This window comes from Trachypithecus francoisi, unplaced genomic scaffold (genome assembly GCF_009764315.1).
Source record: "Trachypithecus francoisi isolate TF-2019V2 unplaced genomic scaffold, Tfra_2.0 Contig01714, whole genome shotgun sequence".
NCBI lineage: Eukaryota > Metazoa > Chordata > Mammalia > Primates > Cercopithecidae > Trachypithecus > Trachypithecus francoisi.
In genome coordinates, this window is record NW_022681451.1 from 752,845 (window position 1) to 767,769 (window position 14,925).

At 49.0% G+C, this 14,925-nt stretch overlaps 1 protein-coding gene across 6 annotated transcripts in view; it reads right to left on the bottom strand.

Annotated features, from left to right (window-relative positions):
* DHRSX (dehydrogenase/reductase X-linked) overlaps window positions 1-14,925 on the bottom strand; it is a 272,447-nt gene that overhangs the window by 12,446 nt on the left and 245,076 nt on the right. For 3 of the 6 annotated variants that reach the window (XM_033199225.1, XM_033199234.1, XM_033199267.1), the window contains 2 exons: window positions 8,255-8,452; window positions 3,342-3,549 (listed from right to left, as the gene is read on the bottom strand). In XM_033199225.1, coding sequence (XP_033055116.1) covers window positions 3,342-3,549; window positions 8,255-8,452 — 406 coding nt within the window. The remainder of the gene's footprint in view (window positions 1-3,341; window positions 3,550-8,254; window positions 8,453-14,925) is intronic. The other 3 variants (XM_033199278.1, XM_033199256.1, XM_033199245.1) reach the window with 2 other exon arrangements.

Here is a 14,925-nt window from a genome sequence, read left to right on the forward strand (position 1 = left end):
AGGAGAATGGTGTGAACCCGGGAGGCGGAGCTTGCAGGGAGCCGAGATCGCGCCACTGCACTCCAGCCTGGGCCACAGAGCCAGACTCCGTCTCAAAAAAAGAAAAAAAAAAAAAATTTAAAAAGAGAAAAACAGCAAATGCTCTCCTTGGATACCGAAGTCACTCTGAGGGATTCATGGGGGTTTTATAAGCATGGAATGTATCCAGATTGTGGTGCCTTGCTACTGAAAACTTAGTGCTTAATACAATAACTAATATTTTGAAATTCCTTTGCTTGAGGAACTCGAGATGCGAAGAACAACGGGTAAGAAAGCAAACTGCAAAATAAGGGCGGTACAGTTGGGCGCAGTGGCTCACAACTGTCATCCCAGCACTGTGGGAGGCCGAGGGGGGTGGATCAGCTGAGGTCAGGAGTTCAAGATCAGCCTGGGCAACATGGTGCAACCCCATCCCTACTAAAAATACAACACTTAGCCAGGCATGGTGGTGGGCACCTGTAATCCCAGCTACTCGGGAGGCTGAGGCAGGAGAATCACTTGAACCCGGGAGGCGGAGGTTGCAGTGAGCTGAAATCACGCCACTGCACTCCAGCCTGGTGACACAGCGAGATTCTGTCTCAAAAAAAAAAAAAAAAAAAAGGTAAAAGAAAAAAAAATTCCATTGCTTGAGGAATTAGAGGTTTGAAGAACAATTGATAAGAAAGCAAACTGCAAAATAAGGGAAGGAATTAATTCCCTGAAAACGTCTGCGTTGGGGGCGGGCAGCTCGTTTCATGAGAGACTTTCCGATGAAATCAAGAGCAATGCCAGGAGTCCAACAGGGAGAAAAGGAAATTTGAAACCAAGCATTAATTCCAAAACTTGACGAAACAGACAATTATCTAAAGGGAAAAGCTGTCTAAACTGGCTCAGAAAGAGGTAGAAAACTTCAACAAAGCAATAGATGCCCAAGGAATTCTGAAAGCTGAGTTAGAATCACTCTTCTGAAAATGCCTCCACCCACGCGGTTTTGAAGGCGAATCGTGGCAGCGTTTCAAAAGCAGATGCTTTTAAACATGCTAATTACACGATTCTGCAAGGTCATGGGAAAAACAGAAAAGCTTCTCGAGGTTCTTTCTTTGTTCTGTAAACAAATTATTAAAGCTTTAGAATCCCAACTTGAGACAGATAGGAAAGAAAGTAAATCTAAAGCTCCCAGATACATATCACTGCAAAAGACCTCAAGGGGGACAGGCACAGTGGCTCACTTCTGTCATCCCAGCACGTTGGGAGACCAAAGCAGGCAGATTACTTGAGGCAGGGCAGGAGTTCGAGACCCGCCTGGCCAACGTGGTAAAACCCTGTCTTTACTAAAAATACAAAAACTAGCCAGGCGTGGTGGTGCACACTTGTAGTCCCAGCTACTTAGGAGGCTGAGGCAGGAGAATGGCTTGAGCCGGGGAGGCGGAGGTTGCAGTGAGCCGAGATCGTACCATGGCACTCCAGCCTGGGCGACAGAGCGAGACTCCATCTCAAACAAACAAACAAAGAAAAAACCTCAGGGGAATGGCTGGGGCATGAAATCCTGCAGTGCTTAAGAAGATAACGCATCGTCACAACACAGATCACTGCAGAAATGTGGGACCATTCAGTTGCTGGATGTGAAAAACCAATACCCCAAAGTATGGTGCGGAACTGAAGACGCCTCAAGATCTCCCTGACCTCCCCGTCCTGGGTCCTCTGTGTCTCCCGATGCACAGGATGAAGTTGTTCTCTGAAATTCCCTGAAGTCCGGACCCGCCAAAGAAGGAAAAATGACGAGTGGCCCCTTCCCTGAGTTTCCGAACCCACATCGCGGGAGGAAAGACTGACGTCTGTCAACAGCCCTGCAGAGAATTCTCATAAACCACTGTCTGTTCTGCGGGCTCAACAGCCTCTGTCCCTGGACAGACTCATCCTAAACCATTATCTGAAGCCGGGCGCGGTGGCTCACGCCTGTCATCCCAGCACTTTGGGAGGCCAAGGCGGGCAGATCACCTGAGGTCAGGAGTTCAAGACCAGCCTGGCCAACATGGCGAAACCCCGTCTCTACTAAAGATACAAAATTAGCCAGGTGTGGTGGCGGATGCCTGTCATCCCAGCTACTCCAGAGGCTGAGGCAGGAGAATCGCTTGAACCCGGGAGGTGGAGGTTTCACTGGGCTGAGGTCGCGCCGCTGCACTCCAGTCTGGGCAACAAAGCGCGAAACTCCATCTCAAAAAAAACAAGCAAGCAAACAACAACAACAAAAAACATTATCTGTTTTTGGACCACAGTACATGTTCAAACCCATTGACTTCCCTTAAAAATCATTTGCTGTTCCCTAAATTCCCCCCCAATTCCCCTAAGAAGAAGAAGACAAAAGCATGTGTACCCCCTTCTGCGACGGGGCAGTACCTCAGACATTCTCCTCCATGTGAGAGAATACAGTTGCCTGTCGTTTCCTTTATTCATCTTTCAATAAGGGAAACTGTATTTTGGGGGTTGATTTTTCAGCAAACCTTCAAAAGGCAAAGGGGGATGTTTTTCCCTCGGCCTTTCCCTTCCCTACCACAGCATCCCCAAAGGGGCTCCAGCTCCTAAGAAGATCCAGTTATGGACACTACACAGCGACACAGTGTCACCCACCGAGCTCGCAGGCAACCAAGGCTTTGGGGTGAGAAGGTACAAATACAACACCGAATGCGAGCACCCACCAGCGCACACGCGGCCTGGAAGTGGTTGTGTCAGAGGTGTGTGAACCAGAGTGACTCCATCTTGAACAGGGGCGGGGTGACATGAGGCGGAGAACTACTGGGCTGCGTTCCCCGATGGTGAAGGCATTCTAAGTCACGGGATGAGATAAGAGGTTGGTACAACGTACAGGTCATAAAGACCTTGCTGATACAACAGGCTGCAGTAAAGAAGTCGGCCAGAACCCACAAAAAGCAAAATGGAGACGAGCGTGGCCTCTGGCTGTCCTCACTGCTACACTCCCACCGGCACCGTGACACTTACAAAGGCCACGGCAACATCAGAAAGCTACCCTGTATGGTCTAAAAAGGGGAGGCATGCATAATCCATCCCTTGTTTAGCATATCATCAAGAAATAACCACAAAAATGGGCAACAAGCAACCCTCAGGGCTGCTCTGTCTACGCAGCACCCATTCTTTATTCCTCTACTTTCTTAATGAACGTGCTTTTTCGCTTTGCACCGCAGACTCCTCCTGAATTCTTTCTTGCAAGAGATCCAAGAACCCTCCCCTTGGGGTCCGCACTGGGAACGCTTTTCCCGTAGCATCTTCACGTGTAGCCATGAATCAGGGAAGCAGAAGGGGCTTACCTTGAAAAGCAACCAGCTGAAAAGCTTCTTCACCAGGCGGGTGCCCCAGAACACATGCCGGTAGAGGTCCGTGTTGACCACGCCAGGGTCCACCACGTTGGCGGTCACGTGGCTTCCCTCGGCCGCCAGCAGCCGCTGGAGGTGGTACGTGAACAGGACAAGGGCCAGCTTGCTCTGGGCGTACGCCGCGTGGGCTGAGTAGCAGGCACTGCAGGGCAAGCAGGAGAAGGTGTAAGAGGCTGACGGCATTCCCACCTAAGTGCCTCATCCGCGCAGCATCTGTACCAGCGGCCGTGTCTACAGGCAGCCACCTCCCCTGGACCCATGGGTGATCATGCCATCTCTTGGCCACTTTTCCAATGCCTGTGGATGGTTCTAGTTCACCTTTTTATTACAAACTCATCCCTTAATTGTACTGGGGTCAGACACGTTAAATTATGTTACTAATTTTTTATTTTTATGTATTTTGAGACAGAGTCTCTGTCGCCCAGGCTGGAGTGCAGTGGTGCAATCTCGGCTCACTGCAACCTACACCTGTCCAGTTCAAGCGATTCTCCTGCCTCAGCCTCCCCAGTAGCTGGGACTACAGGCACCTGCCACCACACTCTGCTAATTTTTTGTATTTTCAGTAAAGACCGGAGTTTTACCATGCTGGCCAGGCTGGTGTCGAACTCCTGACCCCAAGTTATCCACCTGCTTCAGCCTCCCAAAGTGCTGGGATTACAGGCAGGAGCCACTGCACCTGGCTTTCCATGTGGTCTTGCTTTGTTTGTTGTTTGTTTGTTTGTTTTGAGACAGATTTTCACTCTATCACCCAGGCTGGAGTACAGTGGCACAACCTCCGCCTCCCGGGTTCAAGCGAATCTCGTGCCTCAGCCTCCAGAGTAGCAGGGGTTATAGGCTCCTGTCACCACACCCGGCTAATTTTTGTATTTTTAGTAGAGATGGGGTTTCACCATGTTGGCCAGGCTGGTCTTGAACTCCTGATCTCGGGTGATCCACCCGCCTCGGCCTCCCAAAGTGCTGGGATGACAAGCGTGAGCCACTGCGCCTGGCCACATGTGGTCTTCTTGAGTCTCAAATCATAAAAGACATCCGTAAGAGCAATTTGGCAAACTTACCAAGCTATCAAGAATTTTCCTCACATCTATTGCAAGCTCTGTAGTGTCCAAAGCATGCGTTAAACTCTTTGCACCTTGGTTCAAGTAGTTTAGAGAAATGTTTTAGTATCACAGGACAGAGTGATAAAAATCGATCGGATAACCATGGTGAAGTGAGAAACGTGCCTCTCTCTCTCTCTCTGGTAACCTCAATCATCAGAAACAGAGAAAACTGGATGTTTCCAGCTTTGCTCCTGTAAATATGTTCTACTTTTTCTCTTGATGCCTTAGAAACACTTTTTAAAGAGATGTTATTTGTGTCGTTACATAATGTCCCTTGAAGGCACACAACCGCCACAGACTCCTTTTAGAATTTAATGTTAGGAATAGATCATTGGCCATAGAATTGGCCTCATAGTTCTTTTAAATAAGACAAAGAGAGGTATTTGAGCAATAATGTCCTTTCCGCTGGGCTCCGAAGATGCCCAGAGGCGATCGATTTGCTACACAATTATTGTAACAATATTTCAAGGTGGATGAAGGTTCACTGCTTCTTTCAGATATATATTCTTTTTTTTTTTTTTTTTGAGACATAGGCTCGCTCTGTCGCCCAGGCTGGAGTGCAGTGGCACAATCTCGGCTCACTGCAAGCTCCGCCTCCCGAGTTCAAGTCATTCTCCTGCCTCAGCCTCCCGAGTAGCTGGGACTACAGGCACCCACTACCACGCCCGGCTAATTTTCTGTATTTTTAGTAGAGGCGGGGTTTCACTGTGTTAGCCAGGATGTCTCGATCTCCTGACCTCGTGATCCGCCCGCCTCGGCCTCCCAAAGTGCTGGGATGACAGGCTTGAGCCACCGCGCCCGGCCTAATTTTCTGAATTAACCACACGGTATGTGTATCCTGATGGAAGCTGCGAAAGGAAACTATCTTGGCCCTCCAAAATCAGGAAGCTCAAAGGAAAAGTCCAGCGGGAACCTGCTGAAGGCAAACCTGCCTTTCATTCTATTCAAAGTCATGCCTGTGCTCACTGCGACAGATGCATATCTGATCCCCTCCTCTGGGAAGGTTCATCAGAAATCCAAAAGAATGCAACCACCTGGGTCTCACCCACCTGTGACCTGGAAGCCCCCTCCCTGTTTCCAGTTGTCCCCACCTGTCAAGGACTCTACTTCTTCTTCTTTATATTTGAGATGGAGTTTTGCTCTTGTTACCCAGGTTGGAGTGCAGTGGCACAATCTCGGCTCACTGCAACCTCTGCCTCCTGGGTTCAAGCCATCCTCCTGCCTCAGCCTCCCGAGTACCTGGGATTACCGGAGCCTGCCACCATGCCCAGCTAACTTGTTGTATTTTTAGTGAGGATGGGGTTTCACCATGTTGGCCAGGCTGGTCTCGATCTCCTGACCTCAGGTGATCCACCTGCCTCAGCCTCCCAAAGTGCTGGGATGACAGGTGTGAACCACCGCACCCACCCCAACGTAGTTCTTACATATATTGATTGATGTCTCATGTCTCCCTAAAATGTATAAAACCAAGCTGTGGCTGGACGCAGTGGCTCGCGCCTGTAATCCCAGCACTTTGGGAGGCCAAGACGGGTGGATCACAAGGTCAGGAGTTTAAGACCAGGCTGGCCAACATGGCAAAACCCTGTCTCTACTAAGAAAAAATTTAAAAATTAGCCAGGCATGGTGGCATGTGCCTGTCATCCCAGCTACTCGGGAGGCTGAGGCAGGAGAATTGCTTGAACCTGGGAGGCAGAGGTTGCAGTGAGCCGAGATGGCACCCTGCACTCCAGCCTGGGCGACAGAGCGAAACTCTGGAGAAGATCTGGAGAAGGAAAATGAGAATGCTTTCCCAAGGCAAACACATAGAAGAAAACCAAGAAGATGAAAGCACGTATGTGTACACTGAGTAAACGTTGTATGCCTTTTCTCCTATTCATCTAACATTCCGAGAAGCCATCATTTCCACTGGGAAGAACACGGGGAGAACTGGCCAGACACCCAAAGGAAGGGCGTGCACGTACATTTGTACACACCTTTTGGGAGGGCAACTTCACAACATGTAACTCAATCTTTAAAATCATAAATCTCTTTTTTTTTTATTTTGTTTTTTTGTTGAGACAGAGTCTTGCTCTGTCGCCCAGGCTGGAGTGCAGTGGCATGATCTTGGCTCACTGCAACCTCCACCTCCCGGGTTCACGCCATTCTCCTGCCTCAGCCTCCCGAGTAGCTGGGACTGCAGGTGCCCACCGCGTGCAGCTAATGTTTTTATTTTTATTTTTGGTACAGACGGGGTTTCACCGTGTTACCTGGGATGGTCTCAATCTCCTGACTTCGTGATCCCCCGGCCTCAGCCTCCCAAAGTGCTGAGATTACAGGCGTGAGACACCACACCCGGCCCTTTTTGTTTGTTTGTTTGTTTGTTTTGAGACAGAGTCTTGTTCTGTAGCCCAGGCTGGAGTGCAGTGGCACGATCTTGGCTCACTGCAACCTCCGCCTCCCGGGTTCAAGTGATTCTCCTGCCTCAGCCTCCTGAGTAGCTGGGAATACAGGTGCCCAACACCATGCCCAGCTAATTTTTGTATTTCCAGTATAGCTGGGGTTTCACTGTGTTGGCCAGGCCAGTCTCAAACTCCTGACTTCAAGTGAACCGCCCATCATGGCCTCCCAAAGTGCTGGGATCACAGGCGTGAGCCACCGCACCTGGCCTATGAATATCTTTTACTAAAACCACTGCTTGAAATTGATATTAAGAAATTAAACCTTGGGGTGGGAACGGTGGCTCATGTCTGTAATGCCAGGACTTGGGAGCTCGAGACGGGCGGATCGTGAGGTCAGGAGATCGAGAGCATCCTGACTAACGCGGTGAAACCCCATCTCTACTAAAAATACAAAAAATTAGCCAGGGAGTGGTGGCGCATGCCTGTAGTCCCAGCTACTCGGGAGGCTGAGGCAGGAGAATCCCTTGAACCCAGGAGGCGGAGACTGCAGCGAGCCAAGATTGCGCCACTGTACTCTAGCCTGGGCAACAGAGTGAGACTCCGTCTCAAAAAAAAAAAAAAGAATTAAAAATTGATTGAAAAAGTCTTTTCTGGCTGGGTGCAGTGGGTCCCATCTGTAATCCCAGCAGGACTTTGGGAGGCGGAGGTGGGCACCTCACCTCATCCCTTCAGGAATTTGAAAGGGTTCTTGGATCTGGTGAGAAAGAACTCCGGGTGGGTCCATAGAGTAAAGTGAAAGCAAGTTTACTGGGAAAGTAGAGGAATAAAGAATGTGTCCTCCAGAGCCAGAGCAGCCCCGAGAGCTGCTGGTGGCCCATTTTTATGGTTATTTCTTGATGATACAGGAAACAAGGGGTGGATTCCTCATGAGTTTTCTAGGAAAGGAGTCACAATTCCCGGAGCTGAAGGACCATCCCCACTTTCAGACCACGTCGTGGCATCTGCACACTGTTTCCTAGCAGCCAATGCATTCGAATTAGCGTATCATGACCAGAGAGGGTGCCCAGAGGTCACTCCCATGGCCATCTTGGTTTTGGCGGAGGGTCTCTGTGACCTGTGTCTTGTGCTGACCTCCTCTGCCATCCTGTGACTTGGAATGGCCTCACCCACCTCCAGGGAAGGCAGCCCAGCCGGTCTCAGCCTCATCTTACCCAGCCCTTATTCAAGATGGCAAAGTTGCTCTGGTCCCAATGCCTCTGAAACATTTAGGGGATCGTTTTCTGAGCCCCAGCACTGTGATGTTAGCAACGCAGCAATGCTCCCATCTTCACGTAACCAGAGACACAGGGGTCACATGGCTCGGGAAGCTCGCCCCGGGGGAATCGCAACCTGAGCGGAGATTTTCTGAGATGTCCCTCGCCGTTGTCCAAAAGGCATCTGTGAATTGCTTGCACGAGGAGCAGTGACGCCCTCATTGAACCCCTCCAGGGACTCCGTTCTGCCTCCAGCCGCTGTCTCATCAGGCAGCCATGGGTAGCAGAAAGCTGCACGCCACAATCTGACATTGGGCCTGTAAAAAATAAAGGTTTCTCTTCAAAGACTTTCCTCTCCACCTAATTAGGAATACAGAGGAACTTCTCTGAGAAGCCAAATGTATTCAAAGACCTGCACTAACGTTCGTAACTATCTGCTAGCCGTAATAAAGAAATCCATGTAGTTTATGTTCTGAGCTCCCACAATGTAGCCTAAATATCTGCCCTGGCATGCTTAGCCCGGTCCAAGCAAGCATGAGGTCAGAGCTTGTTCCTCTTCCTTATTTGGGTCTGTTTTTACTTTTCCCACCATTCCACAAGTGACTTCCGCCTTCCTTTGTTCTCCTCTGCCTTTGCCTCTTTTAAAAAGTTCTAAGTTGCTGGCTGAGCGGCACAAATACAGAATGGGAGGGCCCGTTCCAGTCCACGGAAATGGAACACAGCGTAGGGTGGACGTGTCCGGTTATAAATGAGCCTGTCTCCTTTGTTCGGTGTACTCTCTGTCTCCTTTGTTCGGTGTGCTCTCACGGTCAAACTGCTATCGAGTGTACCCTTCCTGCAGAAAGTATAAAAATGGCCTTGCTGAGGAAATGAAATTTATGTTCAAGTGCTATTTATTTATGGCACCAGGGAACAAGCATTTCAAACAGGCCTGCGGTCTATCCGATTTTATTTTCTGCTGGAAACCAAACCTCAGGTCTACTGCCTTAGAAACAAATAAGGGCAGGTCAGCAAAGGGTGACAAGGGATTCCTCAGCCATGGAGACTCTGCAAAATAATGAACAATCGAAACATAACTTTTGGCGGGTTGGGGTGGGGTAGGAGGGGACTGCAAAATGCTGACTACCTAATAAAGAGACTGGAAGAATTGGCCAGGTGTGGTGGCTCACACTTGTAATCCCAGCACTCTGGGATGCTGAGGTGGGTGGATCACCTGAGGTCACAAGTTCGAGACCAGCCTGGCCAACATGCTGAAACCCCGTCTCTACTGAAAATACAAAAATTAGCCGGGTGTGGGGGTGGGTGCCTGTAGTCCCAGCTACTCTGGAGGCGGAGGCAGGAGAATCGCTTGAACCCGGGAAGTGGAGGTTGCAGTGAGCTGAGACTGTGCCACTGCACTCCAGCCTGGATGACAAGAGGAAAACTCTGTCTCAAAAAAATAAAAAAAATTTTAAAAATAATAAAAAATAAAGAAAGAAAGAAATTTAAGAGACTGGAAGAATTAAGACAAGGAAATTGCGTCGTTCAGAGCTCAAGTCCCCTCTTTGATCCAAGATAAACTGCAAATCCCCAATTACTGTCCAGATACCTTTTTAAGGCAAAGTTCTCCAATCTCCTCACCCCGGGGGAAGAGGAGAGTCCAGGAAACAGGAAGTTATTAAGTGCAGAGAAGCAAAGACTGGCTTTCCTGCTGGCATGAGCGTCTTTTAAATATCACCTACAAGCATTTGGTTCTGGATCTCCAGGATCTGATTGATGGGTAAGAGGTATGGTTACTGGAAAAAGCAGAAAAATGCATCCTCCAAAGGCAGATTTTTCCAAAGTAAATGGAGGGGTTGGTTCTGTAATTACGGTTTCACACAGTAGCGTGCGTGGAGAAGAGACAACTAAGATTGTTTAAAAATATGGTGTGGGGGCAGGGGGAAAGTCAATACATTTCTCTACGGGAGGTGAAGAAATAAATCCAAGATGGGCATGGAGTTTCAGGAGAGAGTCCCAGGGTGGGGGTTAGGGATGAAGACATATCCACACCAGAAATGGGAAAGCATGAAAGCAGACACACAGGAAAACACATCCAGTAAGGTTTGTAAGTGAAACCCTAAGGACTGACAAAAATCGTTGGCATCAGGCCGGGCGTGGCGGCTGACGCATGTCATCTGAGCGCTTAGGGAGACGAAGGCAGGCAGGTCCCTTGACTGCAGGAGTTCGAGACCAGCCTGGGCAGTAGAGTAAGACCTTATCGCTACAAAAAACACAAAAGAGTAGCTGGGTGTGGTAAAGCACACCTGTGGTCCCAGCTAGTTGCGAGGCTGAGCTGTGAGAAAACCATCTGAGCCTGGGAGGCGGACGTGGCCGTCAGCCGAGATGGCGCCACCGCACTCCAGCCTGGGCGAGACAGGGAGACTCTGTCCAAAACAAGACAAAACAAAAATCATTTCAACGAGCTTTCTTGTTCAGTAAGAAACTGAAGAAAAACCACTTGCTGCTAAATCTGGATCTTAAGAAAGGGTATTTGAGTTCTCCATTTCTCGCTGATTATATAAAGCATTACTCTCTTCTTGTTATTAAAAATCGTGAAGACTGAACATACTTTGAGTGTTTATAAGACCGGGCGCGGTGGCTCAGGCCTGTAATCCCAGCAGTTTGGGAGGCTGAGGCGGGCGGATCACGAGGTCAGGAGATCGAGACCATCCTGGCTAACAAGGTGAAACCCCGTCTCTACTAAGAATACAAAAAATTAGCTGGGCGTGGTGGCGGGCGTGAACCTGGGAGGTGAACATTGCAGTGAGTCGAGATCACACCACTGCACTCCAGCCTGGGCGACAGAGCAAGATTCTGTCTCAAAAAAAAAAAAAAAAAAAGGAGCCCTTTGTAAGTTACTGTGATGGATACTGTAGGATGTATACGTGTCATGTCTCAGTGCCCCACCAGCCAGTCTCGGTAGGCGGTGTCCTTTCATATGGATCAACAGGCAGTTTTTGCATTGATTATTTATCCACTTTCAGAGGTACTTGTGTAGAAGCAAAGATGATGGAGGTTTTTTTTTGTTTTTTTTTTTAATGTTGACTTCCTATGCATTGCAACATACTTCAGTTGCAGGACATCCGTGCATAATGCAATGGCCAATGCGATTACAGACACTCAATCGACTGCTCATAACCTAGTTGACTGGAGCTATTTTTCCACTGCTCATTAAACCTGATGATAATCACTGTTTTAATGAGCAAGTACGGGTGGCATCCAACACACCTGTAAGTATTATAACAGTCCTTCATGTCTAAATTGAACTTTCCCTTTGACAGTACAAACAACTCCATTACACTCTTTCTAGGATATCTAATATTCTTCATAACTATCACCTACATTTAATATTCTTGATAACGAGTCGCCCATCAGGAACTCAGAAAATACTGTGAACAAAGAGAGGTCTTTTTTTTTTTTTGAGACAGAGTCTCGCTCTGTCGCCAGGCTGGAGTGCAGTGGTGCAATCTCGGCTCACTGCAAGCTCTGTCTCCCGGGTTCAAGGGATTCTCCTGCCTCAGTCTCCTGAGTGGCTGGGACTACAGGTGTACACAACCATGCTCAGCTAATTTTTGTATTTTTAGTAGAGACAGGGTTTCACCATGTTGGCCTGGTTTGTCTTGATCTCCTGACTTCGTGATCGGCCCCCCTCTGCCTCCCAAAGTGCTGGGATATGAGATGGAGTCTTGCTCTGTCGCCCAGGCTGGAGTGCAATAGCATGATCTTGGTTCACTGCAACTTCCGCCTCCCGGGTTCAAGCCATTCTCCTGCTTCAGCCTCCCAAGTAGCTGAGATTACAGGCATGTGCCACCGTGCCTGGCTCATTTTTGTAATTTTAGTAGAGATGGGGTTTTGCCATGTTGACCAGGCTGGTCTCGAACTCCTGACCTCAGGTGATCCACCCGCCTCGGCCTCCCAAAGTGCTTTCCACTGAAATTTATTTCACCACGAGGATGATTCAGTACAGCCAAGTTGAGGAGACAGGCTCTCTCATGTGTAAAAACGCTCTTGGATTTTTGGAATACATTACAACGTTGTGATTTATTCCTTTACAAGAACGCTAATTTTCCAAGCCAGTAAATCAATCTTGGCAATAACACTAATTACTGGCAATAATTATATCAGGCGAAAGCAAGAATCACATCTTTCATACAAAAAAAAAAAAAAAAGCGGTTTATTTTAAATTCAAGTGGTTCTCACATTTTAGCACGCTTCAGAATTCCCCAAAGACCCTCTGCTCGCCAACCCCTGCTCTCCAAAATTTGGGCTTAGCAGATCTGGAGGATGGTCTGAGAATGTGAGCATTCTTTTCTTTTTTCTTTTGAGATAGAATCTTGCTTCGTAGCCCAGACTGGAGTGCAGTGGCATGATCTTGGCTCACTGCAACCTCTGCCTTTTGAGTCCCGGTTGAAGCCATTCTCCTGCCTCAGCTTCCTGAGTAGCTGGGATTACAGGCATGCACCACCACGCCTGGCTCATTTTTGTAATTTTAGTAGAGACGGGGTTTCACCATGTTGGCCAGGCTGGTCTCAAACTCCCGACCTCAGGTGATCCACCCGCCTCAGCCTCCCAAAGTGCTGGGATGACAGGTGGGAGCCACCGTGCCCGGCCTAAGCATCTGCATTTCAAACAAGATCCCTGCTGATACTGATTTTTCTGGTCTAGGAAAGAGTTGTGTAAAAGCCCACTTTTCAACTGTGTCATCCCTTTTGGTAAACATTAAGCAAAAAGAATTAAAGGAAGCCTTGTTGGCCAGGCACAGTGGCTCACAGCTGTCATCTCAGCACTTTGGGAGGCCGAGGCAGGTGGATCACTTGAGGTCAGGAGTTCAAGACCAGCCTGGCCAACATGGTGAAACTCCGTCTCTACTGAAAATACAAAAAAACAAGTTAGCCTGGTGTGGTGGTGCATACCTATAATCCCAACTACTGGGGAGGCTGAGGCAGGAGAACTGCTTGAAACCGGGAGGTGGAGGTTGCAGTCAGCTGAGATCCTGCTACTGCACTCCAGTCTGTGCAACAAAATACTAAAATTAGGCAGGCGTGGTGGCACGTGCCTAACATCTCAGCTACTTGGGAGGCTGAAGCAGGAGAATTGCTTGAACCCGGGAGGCGGACGTTGCAGTGGGCCAAGATCATGCCACTGCACTCCAGTCCAGCCTGGGTGACAGAGTAAGACTCCATCTCAAAAAAAAAAAAAAAAAAAAAAAAACAAGAACAAAAACAAACAAAAAACAGTTAAAGGCTTGTTATTTGGTCTCCTAGAGGACGACTCAAATAAAGAAAGCAGTTACCCCTACTTTTGGCGTGAGATTGTTTCCTGACAATCATTCTAGTTTCATGACAATTATCTGTCTCTGTAACCCTCAAGATGTTGTGTGATACCGTAAACATTTTTGTTTTAGAAAATAAAAGCCTCTGGCTGGGCGCGGTGGCTCATACCTGTCATCCCAGCACTTTGGGAGGCTGAGGCAGGTGGAGCACTTGAGGTCAGGAGTTCAAGACCAGTCTAGGCAACAAAGCAAAACTCCATCTCTTTGCTAAAAAGACAAAAATTAGCCAGGCCTGTTATCGCAGCTACTCGGGTGGCTGAGGCAAGAAAATCACTTAAACCCGGGAGGCGGAGGTTGCAGTGAGCTGAGATGGTGCCACTGAACTCCAGTCTGGGCGATGGGTGTCTGTCCTCATCCCCTCTTCTTATGAGATGCCTTAGTCCATGTCAGGCTGCTATCACAGAATACCACAGACTGGGTGCATTGTACACCTCAGGTGACCAGCCTGCCTCAGCCTCCCAAAGTGCTGGGATGACATGTGTGAGCTGCTGCGCCCAGCCTGTTTCCTGACTTTTTAATGATGGCCATTCTAACTGGCGTGAGATGGTATCTCCTTGTGGTTTTGATTTGCATTTCTCTAATAACCAGTGATGGGGGCATTTTCATACGTTTGTTGGCTGCATAAATGTCTTCTTTTGAGAAGTGTCTGTTCATATCCTTTGCCCGCTTTTTGATGGGGTTGTACATTCTACTATAAAGACACATGTACACATAGGTTTATTGTGGCACTATTCACAGTAGGAAAGACTTGGCGTGCCCAGTCCTGCACACATTTTACATGCTAAGATGTAAAGGGAGAAAACCCATGAAAGTAAGGAAGTGAAGTAACCCCCTCGCTCCCGAGAGATCTTACGCCATTACTCACGGCAGAGGTCCTAAAATCCCAATGCCTCTGTGTGGCTGGCCCTAGCATGGCTCAGAGAACGCATGTGGCTGGTCCTGGTGTGGCTCAGAGAATCCACGTGGCTGGTCCTGGTGTGACTCAGAGAATCCACGTGACTGGTCCTGGTGTGACTCAGAGAATCCACGTGGCTGGTCCTGGTGTGACTCAGAGAACCCTCGTCGCGGGTCCTACTGTGGCTAAGAGAAACCATGTGGCTGGTCCTAATGTGGCTGAGAGAACTCTCGTGGCTGGTCCTAGTGTGGCTCAGAGAACCCTCGTGGCTGGTCCTAGTGTGGCTCGGAGAACACACGTGGCTGGTCCTAGTGTGGCTCGGAGAACACACGTGGCTGGTCCTAGTGTGGCTGGGAGAACCCTCGTGGCTGGTCCTAGTGTGGCTGGGAGAACCCTCGTGGCTGGTCCTAGTGTGGCTGGGAGAACCCTCGTGGCTGGTCCTAGTGTGGCTGGGAGAACCCTCGTGGCTGGTCCTAGTGTGGCTCGGAGAACCCTCGTGGCTGGTCCTAGTGTGGCTCAGAGTACCCTTGTGGCTGGTCCTA